A 25,748-nucleotide genomic window follows, 5' to 3' on the forward strand; every position below is an offset into this window, starting at 1 on the left:
CGATTGGCTCCCAATAAGCCCTTCTCTAATTGGCTGCCTGGCTGTGCAGGCGCACTGGCCTGCTGCAGCCCACACTCTCCGGGAGTGGGGCAGCCACCCCACTAAAGGCATCATTTTCTTACTGCTAGTTCTGGAGAACATATGGCTATTTCTGTTTTAACTATGATTCTCCCTATCCCTAAAAGCTGAAAACCTAAAAAAAATCCATAATTATCCAGAGAATATTAAAAATGACTTTTTAAGACTCATTTATGAAACTTCTTGGAAGCTGTGTACAGGAAGTAAACACAAAGCTCCAACAGGAACGCAGCTATGTTCTTAAAAAAAGCAACAACACTAGCTTGTGGTGACAGAAACCTTGTGATTTAACAATACAGATGCTCCCCAATTTACACAAGCATTCCGTTCCGGAACGCCTTGCATAACTTGAATTTTGCGTAAGTCAGAAACGTGTACTTGACAATTGCGCCCAAAAAACCCTCCTATTTCTAGCTTACGGAACTTTTTCCGTAAGTGCGGATTTGCGTAAGTCGGGTTTGTGTAACCCGGGGGGGCATCTCTAGACATGAATATGCTATAAGCAGTCGCAGTTAGAGAGGCACTTGCATTGTCTCCTCAGAGTCCCCATCCTCTAATAATTCTGTACTTTTGGGTTTTCTTATGATTTTTGTGGTGGAAGTTTTCGAAGACTGACTAGAATGTAAAAATTGCATATATTTATATGTGGAACCTAAATCAATAAATCTAATCACTTGGCCATAATGTAGGATTTTCATCCTCACTTTCTGCCTGCAGTGAGAAGCAGCAAGAGACTGTCTTGCATATAATTAAATCCTGAAGTTTTAGGTTTCCTGACCGGCATTGTTATGCATCTCTTGTCATTAAATATTTTTCATACTTTTTTGTTTTCACAACTTTTCATGCATTTTGTAGATAAACACAGAATTCGTACAGGAAAATAATGAAAGTGCTTATATCTGGATAGATGTTCAGTGGCTTTAGAGTGGATTGTATTTGGTTTAGTTGGATATACTGTGTTGGATATGCTCTCTTGGAAACAGTTTTCTAGAGAACCTATCTATAAAGTTGTACAGTATGACTGGAAATGGAAATAACATTTTTTAAATTTAAGATTAAATTCCAGCATCAGAAAGTGAAACATTGCTGTTTGGGTTACTACTAATTATCATCTTTTAATTAACATCAGTATATGTAGAGCCTACATCAAGTCTCTCTTGTGCATATTAATATACAACATGTATGGTAAGAAATAACAGTGGGTAAATATACCAGGAAACTACCTTATCACACCAAATATCTATTTTTCTTAGGCATCTGTATGGATTCTCATTATGCAATACCTTTTTAATTCCTCAGAAATATTGTGTAATTCTGATTTTACTTGTATTTTGATAAATATTAACAACTTTGTATTAATTTGCTTGTATATTCTAATGAATATTTATCAAGTGTTGTTGACGTATCATGAACTTGATTTTTTTTTTTTTTTTTTTTGATAGATGAATTACGGAAGTTGAGTTGGTCTGGAATTCCTAAACAAGTTCGCCCGATCACGTGGAAGCTTCTTTCAGTAAGTTCTGTTTCTGGCAATAATTGCTTTGTTTCTGTCACTGAAGAACGTTGCTTGAGTTATAGCCTATTAGTGATACTCCAAAACATTGCGTTGTGTTACTGAATGGTAAAAGCAAAGAACAAAGTTCCATTATTTGTTCAATTTCAAGTGTGGTTTGTCAAATTAGGAGAAAATGACAATAAGTAGTAAATAACTGGTGTACCTTAATTTTTTTGTTTAAATGTGTGTATTCAAAATCATGTTAACCTCCCACAAAAAGTATGATGTATTCTAGCTAAGAGTGTTTAGTTAGCAAAGCGTGAACTTGAAAATCTGTCGTCATAAATGTGTTAACCATTTTCTATCTGTACATGATGGAGGGCTGGGGGGAGTTGTAAAGCCACTAGCATTGAAAAGACTCAAAGTGCTTATACTGTAGAATATGTAGAAGAGACTTTATCAGCAAATCTTCATGAACTTAAGCTCTGTTTAACATTCTGAGCTATGCACACAACAGTTTAGCACTGTTGAATTTTTCAGGGAAGGCTTAGAAAAGCTTTCTTTTTTGAAAAAATAAATCATCAGGGAATACTAAGTGTTCACTTCAGATTGGGTCTGATTTCCAGTGTTTTGAAAGACTCTCTCTTGCTAATGAGTGCTAATAAATTTGTTGTGTAGTGCTTTCTAATTCTAAATGCATATGCAGTTTTTTAACAGTGAATATTTATTTATTAAATATTCTCTTGCAATTAAAATTAAGCACAGTGTACAATCACTTTTATTTTAAAATTCAAATTTGAAGTCAGAGTTTGAGCTGAGTAATGTAGTTTCTCTTGAAACCAAGGTCATGTCTACATATAGGAAAGTTAAACTGAGAGATTGTTTACATGGGGAGTTTAATCTGCAGCATTTTGAGTTAATTCACTTTGAAAATGCTTGCATACACATGCGGGAATTCATTTTAGTACACTGACTCTGCATTTAACATGAACTCTGGAGTCCTCTTTCAAAGTAAATTAACGTCGCTATGAAGCGAGTTAGTCCGGACTATTGTTTGTATTCACGCAATGCTGCTGCGAGCTACTTTTTGGCAGTCTTCCAATGGCTATCAGAAACTGATTTGTGAGTGACTATTACTGATGTATCTGTTTTCATGCTTGCCCTGCTCTTCTCTGGGGTCAAGTTGAATGGATGCCGCCACCCCTGCTTATAAGATGGCGCACAGCCAGATTTTGTCAGTTTGCTCCTGGGTCACAGTCGATCACCTGTGATAATGCTCCGGAAGGCCCTACAACATATTTTGAGCAACTACTTGGAGCTGTGCTGAGACCCTGGATCTTATAGCCATTTGGGGAGAAGCGTTGGTGCACGAAGCTCCAGTGGCCAGCCAACAGAACAAAGACCTTTTTGTGGGTATTACTGGGCAGATGTCCACAAAGGGCCATGGGATACTGAACAGTGCTGGATAAAAAGCAAACACCTGCATTGAAGGTGCACCTACTTTAAAACCAGTGATAGCAAGAAATCCGGCAGGGGATGTGTAACTTGTCCATTTTTTGAGGAGCTGCACTGGATTTGTGATCACTCAAACCCTGGCAACTTGAGGAGCCTGCTGGCCACTGCTTCACCACCCCTGCACTTCCCTGGATATGACTGCCTAGACTTATTGGAGGATAAGCATGAGAAGGCCAGTAAAGAGATCTCTGAAAAGCCAGAATCTGTTTGCGACTGATGCTGGCTAGGGAGAAGGCAAACCTGATTCCTGCCCTGCTGTACTCAATCCTGAATCCCAGCAACTCAGACTAGGATTGAGGAGGCTGATCGTATGGAGGGAACCGTGGCACGTGAGGGTTTTTAAAAGGTAAATTATTAAATAATTTACAGTTTTAATTCGCTGCAGCTGTTGCACTATACTGCCATGCTAAATTCTGTTCCAGATGACTCATAGCCGTACTCGTTGTAGGTAGATGTGGGCTAGAAGTTGACACTACATTTCATTTTAGACTACTTGCTCCATTGGAACAACAAGGCCTAATTTTGTTCTCTGTTAGGGTCCATATGGCGGCAAATTCAGCTTTCCACCCATAGGTAAATGTCTGTCTGTTTTATTGAACTCTATCTGTAGTCATTTCTTTAATGACCTGGAGAGATTATACCCCCATCTACAGTAGCTACTCTTTCCTGGGGACCTCAACTTGGTGTTGCCAAGGCTAACAGGACCTCCATTTGAACTGCTGGCAATGTGCTCTACATATCCTGGAAGGTGGCTTTCCTGGTGACCGTTACTTCTGCCAGAAGGATCTCGGAGATCCAAGTCCTTGCGTCGGAACCACTTTATATGGTTGTCTTCAAGGACAAGGTTCAATTGTGGCCACATTTGCCATTCTTTCCAGAGGTAATATTGCAATTCCATAGTAACCCTGATATCTTCATACCGGTCTTCTATCCGAAGCCGCATGCCACTTGCTGGATGTCAGATGTGCACTAGCCTTCTACATAGAAAGGACTAAGTCATTTTGGAAATGTCACTGCAGACAGAATGAAAGGCCTTCCAGTTTCAGCCCAGATAATTTCTTCGTGAATCACTTCCTGTATCCACACATGCTACAACCTGGGAAAGGTCCCAGCTCCTCTTGCCCTGACGGCACACTCTACAATGGCTCAAGATTCTTTGGTGCCATTTGTAGCTCAAGTTTCTGTACAGAAAATGTGTAGAGCAGCAACGTGGTCATCATTCCACACCTTTTCATTTCATTACATCATCAGCATCATCCAACAGGGTCGAAACGATGCTGGATTTGGCCAAGCTGTGTTACAATCAGCATGTCGATAAACTCCAAACTCTCCACCTGCACTACTGCTTGGGAGTCACCAACACTGAAATGGACATGAGCAAGCACTCGAAGAAGAAAAAAAGTTACTTACCTTCTGTAACTGTTCTTCGAGATGTGTTGCTCATGTTCATTCCAACCCCCCTATCCGCACTTGTCCTTCTGTCAGAGTTAGCCGGCAAGAAGGAACTGAGGGGGCTATGGTCAGTGGGCCCCTTTTTACTGGTGCTATGAGCACGTCACCCTAGGGGGCACCAGAGCTGACCCATCTGATGCCACTGAGGGGAAAAAACTTACCAGCGGTGGTGCTTGGGGTGAGCACACACCTACATTGGAATGGACATGAGCAACACATCTCGAAGAACAGTTGTGGAAGGTTAGTAACCATTTTTCCACCCTCCCTCCTTGGATTAACAGCTGGATGTACAGCTGCTCAATTTCAAGCCTGAGACTCAAAATGAGAGTAATAGATGTCCCTGACAACATTGCCCCAGCTGTTTGCATTTTGCATCGTACCCCTTGCTGGCTGCTGAAACCACTTCTGCACTTCAACCTCCCATATGCTGCTAAAGCTTCTCCTTTATTTTCACAAATATTATGCAAAATACATTCTGTCCAAGCTATCTGCGACTGGCTTCATTAACCAGGGAAACAAAGGATAAACCAGGTCTCCCAGGATAACCAGAGCAATATTCACATCATTAATGTCCATAGAGTTTCGTGGGGACAAACAGTCCATTAATCTAAATATAGCTGTGTTCCGAAAGGTCCTAGCATCATGGACCCTTCCAGACCATCTAGTATTTGTCTGTAAACCTGCCATAGTGGTTGACCAGCCCTTCAAGCACCGTGAGGAAATACCCCTTTCTGTTTATAAATTCTGAGCTATGGTGGGGCAAAGAATAGGCACATAGTTCCCATCAATTGCCCCAATACAATTTGGGAACCCCATGCATGCAAAACCATCAACGACCTCCTGAGCATTACGAAGCTTTATTACCCAGTACAACAGTACCTTTTCCATGGCATCACACACCTGCATGAAAATGGTCCTGACCATAGATCTTCCCATGCATAATTGGTTTGCTATGGACTGGTAACATTTGGCCAGAAGGCAATTGTGATCTGCTTGTCCATGGGTATGGGACGTCAGAAGTCGGTAAACTGCCATGGTAACTCTGGGGTTAGTTCTGCAGAGCGCTCCCAAATAGTTGCTTTTGCCATCCTGAAGTTCTGTTGCCACTGTTGGTCATCCCAGGTCTATCAAACAACCTTTTTCCCACCAATATATTCTGAAGACCCTCCTGCTGTTGGAGGAACTGCTGCTACATCTGCTTAGTAGTGTGGCAGGCAAAGTCCATGCCAAATTCATCTGGCTTTGAGTGCTGAAATACATCCCAAGCAGCCTCTGTGCGTTTGAGCTTGACAGCATAGCGACATGGTCCATATTGGCCGACGGCAATTTGAAAACGGCGTTAGTCCACCCATAAAGGAAGTACGGGGCAGAGCCAGATGAATCATGGGATTTAAGAGTTTGAACTAGCATGGCTTCCACTATGCATCCCACAGTGCACAGCAAGAAAAATCCAAGAATGCCTGACTGCTGAGTGGTGTGCAAATGAGCATGGGATACCCTTAGAGAATGTCATGCTATCAGTTCGCAACAAATGGCTGCCATGTGTACACAATGATACACATTGGCAGAGGGCACACTGTCCCATGTGCACGCTGTTACTGTGACTTGTGTAATGCTCATTTCCTGACTCACAGCAAAAAGTTGGGGCTTTAACTCCCTCCCTCCCTGTAGGCAAGCCCTGAGTTAACTAAAGCGGTGAAGTTCAAGTACAGTAGTTAAAGAGCATTAAACCCCTTTGTGGAGACTCTCTAATTCAGAAGTAAAGTGGTCTTAGTTCGCTTTATCTTATACATGAGTTTAATGTGCTTTAACTAATGTGCTTTAATTTCACATCTTTAGTTAATTTGGCTGAACATGCCTCAACAGGGTTAAAGCTCTTCCACCCCGCTGTGTGCCCATGTAGGACCTATTCCAATTGGATTGTCAGGTGCAGTTCTTGTCGGCTCCCTGCTCTTGAACATAGCTTTTGGGTAGTTGGGGGCTTTTTAAAGGCTGTCTTGTTGCGTTCTAATAGCTAAGTAGGGTCTTCCTGGGTCACTTATTTGACAGGAGACCATCAAAGAATGCTGCTGGTAACTTTCCTCATGGAGTTGGTATTTAATCAATGCTCTACTACATTTTTAGGAAGGTGATAAAAAAACAAAGGTCTTGAGCGTTAATGGTATCAAAAGATCTCATGATACCTCTTCTCATGGTAGGAATGTTAATCTTACTGACCAAATTGTGTCGTCGTCTTGTTATTTCCTTTTCATCTAGTGATAAATCCCCCTGCAATATCAATTGGATACTGTAGTCTTCACTTCCTGTTTTATCTACTGTGTCGAGGTGGTGTTACAAAGTATCAAACCGAAGTATACTCACTTCCATTCAGGTCATTTGGAAAGGAAGAACATTAAACAAAGAACTAAACTGAGGAGTGGTAACAATTGTATTTTTGAATTGGTCAGAAGTCTGGTTTTAAAAAATACAAACCATCATATGTTTGGGGGCAGAGAAAGATCCCCTTATCTCGTAAATCTAACATTAAAGGCAAATACCCTAAAAGGCAATTAACAAATTGAGAGACTTCTCACTAAACTTCTGGCTATGTAATGTTACTGTGTCTGTCTCAAATGTTTTCCATATTGGAAATAGTTTTGAAGTCAAGAAAATGCTCAGGGACTGTCACTATGATGTCTAATAGAGGTGATGCTTTTTATAAAAATAGACAATCCATTCTTAAAATTCAATAAAGAAGTTAAGTGCTACATACATAAATAAACAGCAAGCAGAACTATTTTGGCACTCTTCTCTTTGGAATAAAGATAAAATTAATATAGAAATGAATTGTTAAAGAGATTTAAATTGCCACTAGTCTATGCCATGATGACACATTTAGACTTTTAAGTGTTTAAAAATAAAACTTAATTTGTAAGGAAACCAGACATGTTCAACTGACAGATAACCACAATCTCTGATATTGAATAACAGCAAAAAGTCTCTACTGCTGAGAAAATATTGGTATTGCTGGGACAACGAAATTAGGTCTATCAGATGAATTCTTTTCTAATGGGACTAACGTATCCTACAGAAAATTTTCAACAGTTGAAAATAAATGGAAGGCAGAATTCAATATTTAACTTAACACAAAGCATTGAGACAGGATGTCAAATATCCGAGAGCCTGCATCTTGAGGCTAAATGCTGATATAATTTAAAATATCTGGAACCAGCTATATGTCTGCATATTTTAAAAGACATGGTCTCAGTGAAATGGGTACCTGTTGTAGGGGTGAAAGATCTGGAGACATCATGTTTACTTTGATAACCTCCTAAAATAGGATTTTATTTTTTTTAACAATACATCTTTGGGTTCTGTTGTAGTGAGTCACCCTCACTGTGTCCTAGTTTTGTGTTAAAGCCATCCATACTTCGTGCCAAGTTACATTTGTAGTGTACTTAAAATGGAGAACTTTACCAAATTGTAATAACATTGCCTGTCTTAAAATAGTGATTCAGTGCTTCCATCACAAAATTGCTATTGAACAAAGAGAAAAATAAATTGAACTTAATACTGTAATTTTCTGACTGGTGGGAGGGGGAGGAATAATATATAATTGATCAATTCTTAATATTCTACAAAAATGCTTGAGATTTTTTCTTTATCTTTTTACTATGTTATCTTCTTTAAAAAAAGAAACAAAACAAACAAAAATCCAAAGAAATAGACTGTTACAAAATGAAGCATAAATATTTGCAATTATAAAGAATAATTTAGTTTGCAATTATCAGAGGGGTAGCCGTGTTAGTCTGAATCTGTAAAAAGCAACAGAGGGTCCTGTGGCACCTTTGAGACTAACAGAAGTACTGGGAGCATAAGCTTTCGTGGGTCAGAACCTCACTTCTTGCATCTGAAGAAGTGAGGTTCTGACCCACGAAAGCTTATGCTCCCAGTACTTCTGTTAGTCTCAAAGGTGCCACAGGACCCTCTGTTGCTTTTTAGTTTGCAATGTACGTAGGATTTAACATGAACGTTTAATATGGTAGTGTTGTGCTTAGTATCTTAATTATATTGTCATTTGCATTTGCTGTGGCTTAATACATTACGATAACAGATTTGAAGATGAAAGCCAGGAGTTTGTTTGTTAAGGACGATCTATGGCTAACGTGATTAACAACTATTTTTAAAAATAACTTATTGGTTAATAAATATGAAAGTGTTCATTAGACTTAAAGATTTTTATCAGTACTGGCAGGAAATGCAGCATTTAATCTCATTTCTGTATACTGGTGAGTGGTGTGAATTTATATAGTGAACATTTTTATATCAATGTCCTTGGTATCAAATTTGCTTTAAGTTTAGAACCATCTCCGTTAAGAATGACATCTTACTGAAGTAATTTTTAAAGCCCCTCTTCTCAATTTATGTGAAATTTGGAATTGATGAAACAGTCTTCTTTGCAATCCAACGAAATACTAGTATTGCCTGTTTGAATTGCAACTGCTTTAATTAGACTTCCTGTATAAAGCATCCAGTATTCATTTTATATGCACCTGAATATTCAAGAAGCATTCCATTTGCTAATTATGGAAACATCTTCTGACATAGGGTTTGTTTTTTAAGAAGGTTTATAAATAACGGCATATTTTTGGTTTTCTTTGATATATAGTGTTGTGTTTACATAAACCACTTAGCTGGAGACCTGAACTATCAGTTTGGATGGAAAGCAGTGATAGATACTGCATGAATCATAGAATATCAGGGTTGGAAGGGACCTCAAGAGGTCATCTAGTCCAACCCCCTGCTCAAAGTAGGACCAATTCCCAACTAAATCATCCCAGCCAGGGCTTGGTCAAGCCGGGCCTTAAAAACCTCCAAAGAAGGAGACTCCACCACCTCCCTAGGTAATGCATTCCAGTGTTTCACCACCCTCGTAGTGAAATAGTTTTTCTAATATCCAACCTGGACCTCCCCCACTGCAACTTGAGACCGTTGCTCCTTTTCTGTTATCTGCCACCACTGAGAACAGCCGAGCTCCATCCTCTTTGGAACCCCCCTTCAGGTAGTTGAAGGCTGCTATCAAATCCCCCCTCATTCTTCTCTTCTGGAGACTAAACAATCCCAGTTCTCTCAGCCTCTCCTCATAAGTCATGTGCTCCAGACCCCTAATCATTTTTGTTGCCCTCCGTTGGACTCTTTCCAATTTTTCCACATCCTTCTTGTAGTGTGGGGCCCAAAACTGGACACAGTATTCCAGATGAGGCCTCACCAGATGAAAGGACTATTGTTACCCTCTGTCTGAGGGGATCTTCTGTGGCACAGTGAGATGAGTTTAAAGTGGCACAAATATGATTTCTCTTGAAGCTGCTAATATAAAATTACATAGCTCCATCTAGATCGGATCTGACTTCCCAGCAAGAAATGCCGAACTCAAAGGGGCCCATATTTCATGGCAAGGTCGCTGTTAATATTTACTACTTAATCCTAAAGGAGAATCAATTTTTAAAGGAAGCTGTAGCCATAAAAAAGAATTTTAAGGCTTTCATGTTGTTTTGAAATAGTTTAATAAAATCCCTGAAATATGTTGAAGGGTTTGAATATATGTTCTGCTCTAAGATGATTTGGACTGCAAGGGCATATGCATATGTACTTTTTTTTTCATTTTGAATGAGAAAGAGGTAGCATGCAGGTTTTTAAAAATGAATGAAATGAAAGGAATAAAATAATTGTGTGATTGTCAGGTTTGCCAGGTATCCAGTTTTCCATCGAAAAGGGAACCTGACAGTGTCTGTCAGCACTGCTGACCGGACGCTAAAAGCCCGGTTAGCTGCTGTAACCGGCCTCCACCCCCAAGGGGCAGGAACAGCAGCAAGTGCTGCTGGAGCGTGGAGGAGCAGTGGAATACTGAGGAATGGTTCCAGTACAGAGAGGTACCAGCGGCTCCCCCATCCTGCCCCGTCTGTCCTCACTCACCCACCCAACGGATGGAGCGCGACTCTCCCTCCCCCACTCTGTCCCAGTCACACACCCCCCATCTCAGGAGTGCAGCTCTCTCTCCAACATCCTGCCCCACTCACCTCTCCACCCCTATAGCCCTGCTCAGCTGGCAGGGTGAGAGTGGCGGAGAGAGCAGCGAGCGACAGTGGGGGAGGGGGAGAAGAGGAGTGGGGTGCAGGGCCTCAAGGGAAAGAGGTGGAGCAGGGGGCGGGGAGGTTCTCCCGCTCAGTGTCTGGTTTTCACAAATTAGAAAGTTGGCCACCCTAGGCCACACTGAAATCTGCTAATTAACAAAATCTTTTCATACAGAAAATAGTAATGCTAACTTATTGTGTGGTTTTCTTTTTGGAAGGCAAACATCTGCTCTGCATTTTTGATGAGTAATTACTACTTGTAGAAAAAATATGCTCAAATCGTCTTTTTAAAAAATGCACATTCTGAAGTAAAAATGTCTAAAGTTGTATTTTGTGTTCAGTTTGAACTGGAAAAAAAACAAAGGACTGGTTGAAAGATTCTTCATGTGAAGGTACTTGTTCTTGCCCTTCTAACTTTTTCAGATCCATACAGGATTGCACAGTTAACACTGTATGTCAGTGTTTCCCAAACTTGGGACGCTGCTTCTGTAGGGAAAGCCCCTGGCAGGCTGGGCTGTTTTGTTTACCTGCCGCATCCGCAGGTCCGGCTGATCGCGGCTCCCACTGGCCGCGGTTCGTTGCTCCAGGCCAATGGGAGCTGCAGGAAGCGGCGTGGGCCAAGGGACGTACTGGCCGCCGCTTCCAGCTGCTCCCATTGGCCTGGAGCAGCGAACCGCGGCCGGTGGGAGCTGCGATTGGCTGGACCTGCAGACGTGGTAGGTAAACAAATTGACCCGGCCCGCCAGGGGCTTTCTCTACACAAGCAGCGTCCCAAGTTTGGGAGACACTGCTGTATGTAATAACTTTACTGCGATATATAATGCAGACATGAACTGTTCTTTTTCAAGGCCTAACTGTTTCCCATTTAGCTGAGTATGATTTTCTGGTCATCTCATCATACTGGGCATCCAAAATTTTGATCATAGAAATTGCTGCAAGCATCAAGCCACCAGAGTGAGGAATATCTGGTAGCAGCTAAATGGAACACCCTCTTACCCCTGCTCCCAAAAACAAGGAGTTTAAAGTAATAAAGAATTCAGTGTCTTGTATACATTTGTTCTAAGTTAATTAGAGAATTTATTTTGGGCTGCAACCTATTTCTGCTTTTAAAAAAAACGGAATAACTATTTTTATCTGAAAAAGTTTGAAATATAAATTTCATATTGAACTGTAGCTTTCATATCCCTGTAAAAAGCTGATGACTGAAATGATTTTTTTTCCTTATTTTCAGGGTTACCTTCCTGCCAATGTGGACCGAAGAGAAGGCACTTTACAGAGAAAACGAAAAGAGTATTTTGCTTTTATTGAACAATATTATGACTCCAGAAATGATGAAAATCATCAAGACACATACAGACAGGTAGAGTAGCTTATTGAAAACTCTTAACATACGTGAAAAATGAAAAATATTTTTGATAACATATTCAGTATATTCTATATTGCTTTATTACTACTTCATAGATAAGCAGAAAGATATTTTTGTTTAGCCATATGTTCAATAATTGTTTTTGTGCTTTACCACAATTACATCTAGCAAAGACTGTTCAGTAATATTGAGCATCTTTAATTGATCTGTAATTTAGAACATTTTTAATTTATTTCTTTGATTGTAAAACATTAAATATCAAGATATTAAATCATTTAGGGCACTTGGTATGCAACATTATCACTTCCTGCACATGAGGGGAAACAGGCTTCAGAAAGCTTCCCCATCTCATGGGGCTGGGAGAATCAAGAGTGGCAGAAGCTCCCTAATGGGGGTGGGGGGAGAGGGAACAGCGCGGCCCCTTCCCCCTGTGGCTTCGCTTCCGGGCAGTCCCTTCCCCCCAGGACCCCACTCTCCATTCGCATAGCCCTCCCGCTTTTAAAAGTGATGGGACTCCCCTGTTTCGGCACTACTGGTGGGAGTGGGAGAAGGCGGAGTTTTGAGACTCTGCTCCCCAGTGCACCCAGTGGCATAGCTGGGGGGACTGTATGCTCCGACAGATACATGTCATACTTCACATTCTCCCCAGAAGAGCAGGCAGACCTGCTGCCCCTTAACAGGGTTGGTCTAGCCATTAACATAGTTACTGTAATAGGGTAGATCTGCAACTGTAGGCTTTTTTTCTTTCCCCAGTGAACACCAGTTTTACAATACAGACTAATTTCTGATATTCATTCCAGTTCATTGGGACCTTCAGCTAACCTTTCTTCCCAGTTCAACATTCATTCTTCCAGTTTTTTTCCAGTTGAGTCTTTAGATTATTCCCCAGTGTTCCCAAAGTCACTTTTCCGAATGCTTTGAAGTGGCACTATAGCATTAGAATAGAGGACTTGAAATTGACTGCTACTTCAACGAAAGTAAAGAAATTAATGGGCAGGGGAGGGGAGAAGAGGAGCTGAGGAGTATGAGCTAAGTGCTTTTAACGTATCCCCATAGGACATGTGATAAATGAAACAATCAAATTCACCAAAAGCTACCAAATGATGATTCTACATGCAGGGTTTCCACAATTTTTGGATGATCAGTGCATTCTATTTTTACCACTAAAGGATTTGAGATTTTTGGGATGCATTGGGGTTGTGGAAGATTGATTAGACACTAGGGGGGCATATGCCCATATGACTAGTTCACAGGAACATAGGTTATGTCTACACTCTGGACCTTACAATGGCACAGCTGTACCACTGCAACTGTGGCGCTGTAAGGTCTCCTGTGTAGCTGCTTTATGCCGGTGGGGGGAGAGCTGTCCTGCTGGCATAATTAAACCACCCCCAACAAGTAGCAGTATCGATGTTGGTGGAAGAGGATGTCCCAATGACACAGCGTTGTCCACACCAGCGCTTTTGAAACTGTGTGTCAGGGCTATGTGTTTTCACACCCCTAACCGACAAAAGTGCTGGTGTAGGCAAAGCCTTAGGTACCAGAGAAGGCTGTAAAAACCTAGATAGGCTGTCTGTGTCTAATCTTCCCTCTTTCTCTCCTCCCTGCCCCTGCACCTCACCCTGCCAAAAGGACAAACACTGGAAATGTTTTATGAAAGAATTGATTTAGCTATTTTGAAACTTGGTGGCTTATGTTAAAAGAGCAGGAGAAAGATACAAGTACATGTTTTGTTGATGACAGGAGATTGTATTTTAAAATTAAAAAACAGTATGTCACAGTTCAGGGCAACTGCATCTCTATATCCCCCTTCTTGGTCCAGCAAGATTACCCACTTTTAGGCTCCTGGCTTATCGGACTTCACCTCTCTTGGGCAGAAATCAACCTCTTTCCCTCCTGACCGGGGTCTTTCCAGGCTACACTGGTTCCTGCCCACACTGAGTTGCTTAGCAAGCCAGATGGGCTAGGCGGCCTGCATCTGCACTTTACTTTCTCCTCAGAGACTATAAACAGCATAATTGCCCAGAATTACAAAGTACCATGCAGCCCTTTCTAAGGAAGCATATTTATTCTGAAGGTGAAAATATTAGAGAGAAAAACAATGAAAGAACCTACATGCATGCTAAGCTAATAAACTTACTAGAGATCACACTCAACTCTAACAAGGGCTCTGGCAGGTGATAAGTGCTTCAAACCCCACCAAAATGTTTTTCTGCGGTTACAATAAGCTCAGTCATGAATCTGAGGCTGTTTACACTACAGCCTATGTTGGCATAAATTTTGTCGCTCAGGGGTCTGAATAAACCACCCCCCTAGCAACATAAGTTACACCAACACAAGTGCTTGTGGCACAGCATTCGTGGAGGTGGTTTTATTATGCTGACGGGAGAGCTCTCTCCCGTTGGCATAGTGTCTTCACCACATGTATTTTGGTGGCGCAGTTGCATCGATATAGCTCTGCTTCAGCAGCACTCTATGTGTAGACATGCCCCGAGTCTCTACTTTATGCAGCTTGGGGCATTGATCTTCAGATAATCAGCAGACAATGGGTTTCACCTCAGGTCAGAGTTTCAGAAGGTTAGGTCCAAAGGTGTGAATTTGTATTCTCTCTAGCATTTCCTAGGAAATCCACTTAATTTCATTTGTCCCAAAAGTTCCTTCTTGTCTGGCACATTGTTTAAAATAGTGATTGAATCGTAGGACTGGAAGGGACCTTGAGAGGTCTTTTAGTTCAGTCCTCTGCACTCAAGGCAGGACTAAGTATTGGATATGTGTGGAAGTCCCGGGTGGCCTGTCAGGGGTGGGGGTGTGGATAGGGGTCAGGACAGTCCCGGGGACAGGGAGCAGGGGAGGTTGGATATGGGGTTGGGGGGGCGGTTAGGGGCAGGGGGTCCCAGGAGGGGGCGGTCAGGGGACAGTGAACAGGGGTAGGATTGGATGGGTCAGGGATTCTGAGGGTGGCAGTCTGGGGGCAGGAAGTGGGAGCTGGCGGATAGGGGGTGGGGGCCAGGCTGTTTGGGGAGGCACAGGCTTCCCTACCCGGCCCTCCTTACAGTTTCGTCACCCTGATATGGCCCTCGGGCCAAAAAGTTTGCCTACTCCTGATCTAGACCATCCATGACAGGTGATTAGAGGTTTTGTATGAGCAGGTTGGACAATGACGGAGATTCCACAACCTCCCTAGGCAATTTTATTCCAGTTCTTAACCACCCTGACAGTTAGGAAGTTTTTTCATAATGTCCAACCTAAACTGCCCTTGGTGCATTTAAGCGCATTACTTCTTGTTCTATCCTCTGATGTTAAAGAGAACAATTTTTCTCCCACCTCCTTGTAACAACCTTTTATGTACTTGAAAACCATTATCAAGTCTCCCCCACCCACACCCCCGTTGTTTTTTTTTTTTTTTTTTCAATCTTCCCTCATAGGTCATGTTTTCAGGACCTGTAATCATTTTTGTTGTTCTTCTTTTCAAGCTATTTGGCAGTGCCCCTGATCAGCTATGGCTGGTGGGTGCTGAGCATCCACTGTTTCTCTCCTCCCCCCACCCCCCGTGTGTGTTCCAGGCCTGGATCACACAAGGAGTTGGCACCTGTGTCACTGGTGTAATTTACTCACAAGATTGGACCTCAGTGAGAAAAATATCCAATGGTTATAGCTGCCTGCTGTGTCCTGCATAATATCTGTGAAGCAAAGGGAGAAAAGTGTCTGCCGGAGTGGAGGGCAGGAGCCGAGTAGCTATCTGCTGAATTTGAGCAGCCAGGTACAAAAGCTATTAGAAGAGCTCAACGTGGAGCTATACGGCTCAGGGAGGCTTTGAAAGACCATTTTAACAGTGAGACAGAATAGTATATGGTGCTGTAATGTGCTCTTTTGTGGCTGGTAGGAATCATGTGATGATTGCGGTACATGTCGCAGTTTTACATTGTCAATGCAACTATTAATTTTGTTTGTGAATGATCCTATGAGCTGTCTCACGTTGTGCAATAAAGGGTAACTGATTGCTTTCAGAACTGCTGAGCACTTGGCAGCATATGTTGTGAACTAATAAAGATGAACTGTATTCCAAATAATAGAATTTTATTCCCTAACAAAATCAGTGTTTAAAAAAAAAAACCCAACCCATGCAATTGTAAAACAAATACCCCACCACCTCCTTCTCCTTGCTGTTTACAGCAGGGGCTTGTGACTCAAGCTCCTTGCAGGTAGCCATGGTACTGTTGCGGATGGTAGGGTCTCTGCTGAGAAAGGCATGCAGCTCTTTTTAAAAGTGGCATATCTGGGACTCAGCATTGGATCGATTGTCTTTCTTGTATGCCTGTCGCAGCTCTTTGGCTTTCATGTGACGCTGCTGATGATCCCTGCTGTAGCCCTTCTCCTGCATCACCATAACAATCTGCTCGTAGATGTCAATGTTTCTGATCTGTGCCTGCAGAGCCTCTTCTCTCCACATGCCCAGGAGATCCAATATCTCCTGTCTGTTATAGGCAGGAGCGTGTCTGGAATGCGTAGCTAGCATGGTCAGCTGGGCTGTTGCACTTAACAATGGAGAGCTGCTAGGTGTGCTCGCCAAGCCAGGCAATCAGGAAAACTAATTTAAAAAATTCATTAGACTTTAAAGGGAAGGGGGGGGCTTCTGTATGACTCCTGGGCAGTGGTGTTCACAATGGTAACCAAAGTGGTTGGTGTGGGGCATTGTCAAGCTGCTGGAGGATGGGGTTGACCTAAGTAATTCAGTGTCTATAGTCACCATTTATTGACCTAAGTACATTGACTGTGGCTCAACGCTGTTCAGGGAGTTACGATGGTGTTACAATGCTAACATAACGGAGTATTTACAGCAGTGGAAGATCAATTTGAGACATATGCACAACTAGGTCGATGTAAACTGCCTTGCATCCACCTAACTATGTAGTGAGGACCAGGCCCTAGAAAGCTTTTAAAGGCCACCGTTCTAAATGATGGCAGAATAGGGTCTCAGGATACATTTCTGGTTATAAACATATTCTAACAAAAACAGTCAAGAAAAAATGAAAGTTCAATAATGTTAAAAAATAAATTGTATGTACTTACTGATTTTTTTTTCTAAAATGTTTTGTTTAATTAGATTCACATAGATATCCCTCGTATGAATCCTGAATCTTTAAGACTTCAACCCAAAGTAACAGAGGTAAGAATTGTTGTCAAGTAATTTTAGCTGTTTAGATAATTTAATTTCTTAGTACTCCCAGACTGGCTATATTTTTTAGTAGTAATTACATTATACATATGATTGCCATCTTGGCTTGAGAACAATGCTTGAAAAGCAAATAATCAATATAGAGACGTGATATAGTTGCAGCTTGAGAATAATATTGAAAAAATGAGAACGCCAGTGAAAGGTCAAAGGGGTGAATGGGGTCATCTGGACTGAGCCCCAGTGTGTTTGAGTTTTTCTATTTGCTTTTTTGATAAACAATTTTTGTTGATCATCTGTGGTCACTTTATCAAATGCATTCTTTTCCGTGACCCATGTATCCCATGCTGCCCAACATGACTCTAAATCACTTTGTCTGATAGCATAGTCTGTGATTGGCAAATTCTTTTTTTTCCCCCCCCCTGGCTTATTTTTTGTATTTCATTCTCTTGCATTATTGATTGCTGTTCCTCCTCCTAGGTTTTGGTTTGTTTTAGTTATTAATGTCTCTGGTTTTCCCCCCCCTCCCCCAGTAATTTAAAGCTGTTCTATCTGTAGTACTTAAATACTACATGCATACATAGTGTTGTACTCTTACGAATATTTAATTAGAAACATAAAGTAGATTGCTATATATGAGGTCTAAATACTTGTATTTTCTTCACTGTTGAAGTCTTTTTAGTTGCTGTTTGCAGGTTTATAAATGTTATCATGGAATACAAGTATTCCTTTGAACTCCTTAAAATCTTTACAGTGGACATTTTTGGCCTAAACATAAGTGTTGTACTTGAAAACGGACTAAAAACATGGGATCTTTTTATTCAACGGGTCTGCTCCCTGCGTATATGGAAAAAACATATCAATTTACTTTTGTGAAAAAAAATGCCTTTTTTCTTTTTATTTCAGTTAGCACTGCAAAGCTAACACTGAGTGAGCTGAATTCTGTTCTTGCACAGCATCTGTTGTGAGTGCATAGTCTGAAGACGGAGGGGTTACACAGGTTGTAATTGAGGGCTTAATTTTATCTGGAAGACCTCTATTACTAATGGTGATATGTGAGGGAAGGAATTCAGTTTGTCTTTGAGTCCAAATTGGATTAGCAGGCCTGACAGTTAAAAACAAGTAACGAAACCTAGTAAACTCTTCTCAACCCCATCCCCTGCTCTTCCCCAAAATGCATCATACCTCCCAAAATAAAATTTAAAATTCCAAATATTTTTTTTACTTGTAAACTGAGCACATTTGTTATGGAATGCCTACAATGCCATTTTAGTCGTGTTTCAAAGTAGAAGCATTCTTTACTGTGCAATGTCACTCAAGTTTTGGGGGGCGAGGGGAGGAGCTTTAAGGCAAGAAATTACATGTGAACACTAGGAATATCACCATGCCCACTTGTTTTATAATTGCTGGTGCACCAAGACTTGAATGTGACTACTAACTCACTTGCAGATCTTGTTTTTATTCCACTTAAAGTAATTTTTATAGCAGGTATATCTGTCACCATATCTGGAATGGGTCACAACTAAGAGAGCCAAACTCAGGGCAGACTGTCAGAAAATAGAGCAGACATCCCAAACTGGTGGTATATTCTATCACTTGATTTCACCAAGCCAGCAATAAAGGTTCACTGCTGGACCTCTATACTAGTTTTACCACCGAGTACAGACAGTATCCTTGGGCATTCCAGCCACTTATAACCACCCAGGCAAAGTGGACTTCACGACAAAAGGTTATTAATACCAAATTCGCCACACATTAGGTTCTTCCAGGCCCAGGCGGCTAGTCACTTACCTAGGTCAAAAGATACTTCAGATCATATCCCAAAAATAATGCTGTACCCCAGGGGTCGGCAACCTTTTAGAAGTGTTGTGCCGAGTCTTCATTTATTCACTCTAATTTAAGGTTTCGCATGCCAGTAATACATTTTAAGAAGGTCTTTTTCTATAAGTCTATAATATATAACTAAACTATTGTTGTATGTAAAGTAAATAAGGTTCTTAAAATGTTGAAGAGGCTTCATTTAAAATTAAATTAAAATACAGATCTTATCAATTTAGTGTGATCCTTGCCCTTGCTTTTTCTTGCTGAGTTTTCCAATGTCTGGCACATATTTGGATATTTTAAGCTGCACACAGGCTTCTGAGTGATCGGTTGTTAACCGGCTCCGAGAGGGACAGAGGACAGGTTTCATGTGTGAAAATACCTGTTCACACAGGTATCTGGATCCAAATGCTGAAAGCATTGTAAATACAATTTTCTTCAAACAGTTAAATTTCACTGGCAGGGAAGTCCAGCAGGTCAGAATAGAGGCCCCATGATCTCTCTCGGTAGCTTCAAGTGCACTCCGCAGAACTCCAAACTTTGATGCTCACAATTTGCATCCCACGGGGGGAGGTATAGCTCAGTGGTTTGAGCATTGGCCTGCTAAACCCAGGGTTGTGAGTTCAATCCTTGAGGGGGCCACTTAGGGATCTGGGGCAAAAATCAGTACTGGGTCCTGCTAGTGAAGGCAGGGGGCTGGACTCAATGACCTTTCAAGGTACCTTTGTGGGGGGAGGGATAGCTCAGTGGTTTGAGCATTGGCCTGCTAAACCCAGGGTTGTGAGTTCAATCCTTGAGGGGGCCACTTGGGAATCTGGGGCAAAATCAGTACTTGGTCCTGCTAGTGAAGGCAGGGGGCTGGACTCGATGACTTTTCAAGGTCCCTTCCAGTTCTAGGAGATGGGATATCTCCATTATTAAAAAAAATTAAATTAAAATTCTGAGCTTTTTAATTGAATGAGCTGCATTTCAAAATCTTCAACACCCATCCACTGAAATACAGACAAATCTAAGTCGCTTTCGTTGCACTTTTCAGGTTTAATTAGAAAAGAAAGCATTGGCCAAATCGCTGGAAGTCTTGAAATCTGTCAGAAAATTCTGATTCCTGTTCTTTCATGTACATTCCAATCTCCTTGACACTGACAGTGCAATGTGTTGATAGCTCTTTTATTTGTTGGAAGTAGCAGAAAGTCGAAGTTTGAATATCCCGAGAAAAAACTGCTTTTTTACAACAAATGCCTTCCAGGCTTCATAAAGATCCAGAACTGTTTGCTCTGCACCCTGGAGTCAGAGGTTGAGTTCGTTTAGGTGAGCGGTGATGTAAGTTAGAAACATGAGCTTACACAGCCATTTGTCATCATCCAGTTTGGGGTAGTTTTGCCTTTTTTCCAACAAAAAGGCTTTGATTGCATCAAAACAGTTTACAAAGCACACCAAAACCTTGCCACGGCTTAGCCACCGAATGTTGCTGTGAAGTGGAATGTCGTTATAAGCACTGACCATCTCTTCTAGCAGTGCTTGAAACTGTCTGAGTCAAAGCAGATAGAGCGACAAGGAAATTCACAATTCTCACCACTGTATTCATCACATTATTAAGCTCTGAATTAGAAATTTTAGCACACAGATTTTCTTGATGGTTGATGATGTGAAATTTGACTGTCGGGCGGCCAATTTGATCTTCAAGTAACTTTACAAATCCCTTCTGTTTTCCGACCACGGCAGGAGCACCATCTGTTGTCACACAAAATTATTTTTCTGATGTCAACTCCTCATTCTTCAAAATGGTTTACAAAACTTTCCACGATATCTTCCCCCTTTGTTGTACCATCCAGGGGTTTTAGGCAACAAAGTTCCTCTTGGATTTCATTGGAAGCACAATATCTTTCAACAACTGCCAAACGTGGAACGTCATTTATATCCACGCTCTCATCAACTGCAACGCTAAACACTGCTGTGTCTTTTAATGCAGTTGTCTGCTTTTCGTTAATGTTTTCTGCCATTTTGCTTATGTGTGTCTCAACTGTTCTGGTAGAGACAGGCAGTTCTTTTATTTATAAAGATATGATCCTATTTGGCAAATCATTGACCAAACCTTTGAACTGCTGAAATTTTTTTTTTTTTTTTTTTTAATATTTCCCTTCTGTAAACCGCTTTCTGCTTTTTGCAATGCATTGTGCAATCTTGTATCTTCCTTTTGTGGCTTGTTTTTTACTTCCACTTAAGCATTTAAAAAGACTGCTTTGCTTCTCATATCATGCTACTGCCTTTTAGATTTCAGTCTTGTCTGCTTTGTCGAGAGAGATTTTCTCTTGCTTCGTTTGAAAATGTCGGTGAACACTTGATGTGCGATAAACAACGCTTTCACAACAGAAAGCACAAACAGCAGGGTCCTTTTGAATGAATCCAAATGTCTGTCCAAAAAGGCTGAAATGAACGGACATCTAACTTTGCTTTCTTAGGAGCTGACATTTTATTAAATGTACCCCTCAACTTACAGTGGAAAAAAGAATCGTGACAGACGGCACGCACAACGTCAAACGCAGTGCGCTGTTTCATGTCGTGTAATAGTGATGTAAGCAGCAAATCAGAATATTAAAATATCCCCGTACAATGGAGCTGGAACAATTTTTAAAGTGGGGGTGTTGAGCTGCGCCCCCTCTTGCCCCTGTCTGCACCCCTCACTGCCCCAGGCTGGCGCCAGTGGGCCATGGCTGGGGCGGCTGCAGAGCCCCAGGCTGGCGGTTGGGACCCTAGGCCAGTAGCAGACGGGCCCCCCTCCCCCCCCTCCAGACTGGTGGCCAGGACCCGGGCAGTATGAGTGCCACTGAAAATCAGCTCGCGTGCCGCCTTTGGCATGTGTGCCATAGGTTGTTTACCCTTACTGTACCCAATCCTTAGTTAATAAATCTTTAGTTAGCTTACTAAGAAAAGAGATGAGGTCTTTCAGAGGTTAAAGCTAGTAAAGTACATTACAGATGAATTAGAGTTTATAAATCCAAAATGCTAGCAGGGATGTTGTATCTGCTTGTTTCTATAAGTCTCTCTTGTTTCCCAGAATGGTTCTGGGGACCTCAGTCCTTTGTTCAAATTTTCCTTTGTCAGAGTTCCACAGTCCAGAGAGATGTGGTAGGAAAGAGGTGGCCAGGGGCCTTTTGTTCCCACCTTTTATATGTTGGCCCCCTTTCCTGGAAAAATCAGCTGTGTCATGGGGTTAGGTAGTCCATTGCCTGAGTGCTGGGAGACACAGTTCCAGCGCCCTACATGCTCATCCACCAGCCCTTCATATGAATTGCACATTTTAGCTTGCACATTTGCTTACATGTTGTCATCTGAGGTGTTATTGGGGTAGATGTAGAGACATCCTTATTTACAGCTTCTCTGTTATTTCTAAAGTGCTAACTTGTGGGCATTTCTCAGAGCAGAACGTGTTTGAATCACAAACTTACAGCAAAATTTCAGAACTCCATGCACTGTCAATACATCCATTGTAATGAGATGATAATATACAGTAGATCGTAACCTTTTCAATGATACCTCACAAGGCATTCTTTGTACAAGATTTACCACAATGTTGTAAAAGTTGTGACCACATTTAGTGTAGATGGTCACTTTCCCTTTTATACAGCATCACCATATCAATTTTGGTTTTCTGTAGATTTTCCCTTATTCTCTTGTGAAAGGTTGTTCAGCAGATTAAAAAAAAATTGCTGTGTGTATTACACAAAAGCTTATGTTAAAAAACATAATTAAGATTACAAAGTTAAGCGCTCACAATAAGGAAATGCTAAAATTATGGTTACCCACACATCTTTGATTTGGCCCCCCTGTACATATGTATTATACAGTCTTTTTCTGCTTGGACCCTTGCTTCATTCGCTTCACAGGATGGACTTGCTTTGGAGATGAATGAGGGCTGTGGAGTGAAGGAGGCCATTGTCCATTGGACCACTGCCTCTTTTGTTGTAGTAATTGGCAGATGTGTAGTGAAATGAGGTAGGACATTGCAGGAAGAGAAGGAAGATTCTGTTGTGTTAACACAACTGGTCTCATGGCTAAGACAGTTGAATGCTGCCTTGGCGAAATAGATTCTATTCCTGCTTCTGTCACAGCATTCCCTTGTGATGCTAGCTTGGTCTTTTAAATCAGACTTCACAGATGGTCCCTAATTGTGTTTTCCTCATTTTTGGGGTGCTTGAGACCCTAGGATTTGATTTGCAGCAGCACTGAACACTCCTAATTGGAAGTGAAGTCAATGGGAGCTGTGTTTTAAACATATGAAGTTTTGTAGATTGCTAAGTATTCTGAAAAATCACGTCCTAGGAATCTCAGTGGGCACGCAAAATTAGTGGATGCATTTTTTTTTAAAGTGGGGGAAAAAGCATGTTATTTCCCTAGCCTCTTTCTTGGAAATGGCTGAAATTGGGAGTGGGGGAATCCAGCCTAATGTGTGCATAGCTGATATGTTAAATTTCAGTTAAAATGATTAAACTTTGGCAAATTTTGCAACTGAAAAAGGGACTTGTAATGGGAGGAGTTGGGCAACCTTAATAGGTGGTGCTACCAGCTCCACCTATAATCAAGTTGGCAATAGGACACATTTTTGTGAGTTTTTGTGTTTACTTATCTCAATTCATTTTTCCACCTTTGGGCTCATTTGATAGCAAATTGGCTACAGTTCACAAAATCCCCCTCCTTGCTGCACCAGTCAAATGTCCTCTCTCCGCAGAGGTGGGTGTCTGAATGGCAGGTACATGGCCAATCTCTGGAGTCCCAAGGAATGGAGTAGAAATCATGCTCACCTGTACTGGTGCCTTTACCCTCCATTTATTCCTTCCCTTCCCATCCTAGAGCACATGCAGAGATCTTGTCTGGGAAATGGGAGAGCTTTCTTGAGCACTTCCCGTCACCGATTGGCAATGAGTGGCGTGTGTTTGAGAAGCAAGTTGGCTTTCGTACATGCCCCCACCCCCAACTGTATTTAAGGCACTGCCCCACCTTCCCTACCTTCTAGTTGAGGTATTATTCCCAGTATGCTATGGTTTTCATTAGATTCCCCCGGTTTTGGGTACTGGGAAGGAAATTGGCAGGGTGTCTGGGGGACCTTCCATCTTCCTATTTTTACCATTCTCCTATGTGATTTGATCAGCAGTCTACCAGCTCTGCTTTAGTTTAGGGTAACCAGACATCCCAGGTTAGAGGAGGAGTCCCAATTCTATATCCTGTTTTATTTAACTCACCACTTATTTCAGTGAAGAGAAGGAGCGAGGAGAAGAGTAAAACAAAACAGATACCATAGGATAAAGACAGAGGATATGGACAAAGGAGTGGAGCAAGAATTTAGATAACACATATGGGGATGAAGGAAAAGGAATTTTTAAAAAGCTCAGAGAAAGGGTTCTTGGGAAAAGATGGGGACAGATTAAAACCCAAAAGGTTGTGCAATAGACCAATGGGATATAGAAAGATAAATATTAAACATTTGAACTATCCCTATATTATATCTGCACTACTGTTTCCAGAGATCAAATATTGAAAATATTTTTATTGTAAATGATTTTACAGGAATTTTTTTTATTTAACCTACTACAGTTTTGTAAAACTTAGATAATTTTATTTCAGAGAAGAAACTGCGGTATGAAAAATTATCTAATCTTTTACTGTGCCAGTCCAGGATTGCTCCTTATAATTTAATGTGCCTGTGAGTTAGGCCCTGAGCCAGTGAAACACTGAAGTAGGTGTGCCACTGTAAGCATGTAAAAGTGGTCTCACTGAAGTCAGTGGAACTATACCTCATGCTGGATCAGAACCTTAGTGTTTTGAAAGTATTTTGTTCTATCTTAGTGTTTGAACAATTGCAGGGTCACACGTGCAAAAAATAATTGTTGTTGTTGTGGTTTCAATATAAACATAGAATTACCTTCAGTGATAGTGTAGCCATTAGAGTCAAATACAGTAGTTCAAGATCTGTTTTAGCTACAAGGTTTTGATTTGAGAAAACTATGTTTTGGAGGGGAGAGAAAAAACTCCTTAACACAATTCAAATTAAAATGCTTTATGCACAAGTCACCTCCTGTCTAGCAAGTCTCACCTACTGTTCAGTGATTTGAGGACAAGATAAAGATGAATGTAAATTAATATAATTCTAATGAGGTGGATGAACTGTTGATACATTCCTATTTTCTAAGAAATGTAATACTGGAAGTGTAAATTACAAACTGAACAGGAAATCATTTCATGTTATAAAAGTGCACTACCATTTTAATACTGTCATGTAAATCTAAAAAGAGCAAATGCTGTGGCATCTTACACTAATATTTTTCCAGTTTTAGAATTTGTGGTATTGAGTTGGTACATACTGTGTGGTAGCTAGTTTGTAAGCCAGTGTTTTGACTTTTAGTTCTTAATTTTTGTGGTGGTGGTGGTAATGGTGATGATGATTGATTATTTTTTGGCAGGTTGTTATATAGTTCAAATGAGGAATTGTTTTGAATAATAGACTCTCTCTCCTCATATTATAATAGTGTGAGCTTTTAACAAATTTTAACCGCATTGGCATATATTTTCTACTTTGATTCAAAGATAACAATTGCATGGTTCAATAAAACTTAATTTCTAATTTTTATAGCATCTTACCATGCCAACTGTATTTCAAAACTCAGGATTGAATACTCAGTCTGCTTTGAAACAGGACTAGATCAAAGTGCATTAACCAACTGTTAATGCGTGTCAGCAAGGTCC

General features: G+C 41.1%; 1 protein-coding gene across 2 annotated transcripts in view; it reads left to right on the forward strand.

Moving 5' to 3' along the window:
• TBC1D22A (TBC1 domain family member 22A) overlaps positions 1 to 25,748 on the forward strand; it is a 446,515-nt gene that overhangs the window by 73,770 nt on the left and 346,997 nt on the right. For both annotated transcript variants that reach the window (XM_054019874.1, XM_054019883.1), the window contains exons 5-7: positions 1,521 to 1,591; positions 11,882 to 12,010; positions 17,121 to 17,183. In XM_054019874.1, coding sequence (XP_053875849.1) covers positions 1,521 to 1,591; positions 11,882 to 12,010; positions 17,121 to 17,183 — 263 coding nt within the window. The remainder of the gene's footprint in view (positions 1 to 1,520; positions 1,592 to 11,881; positions 12,011 to 17,120; positions 17,184 to 25,748) is intronic.

The sequence above is a fragment of the Malaclemys terrapin genome, chromosome 1 (assembly GCF_027887155.1).
Source record: "Malaclemys terrapin pileata isolate rMalTer1 chromosome 1, rMalTer1.hap1, whole genome shotgun sequence".
In the NCBI taxonomy this organism is placed as follows: domain Eukaryota; kingdom Metazoa; phylum Chordata; order Testudines; family Emydidae; genus Malaclemys; species Malaclemys terrapin.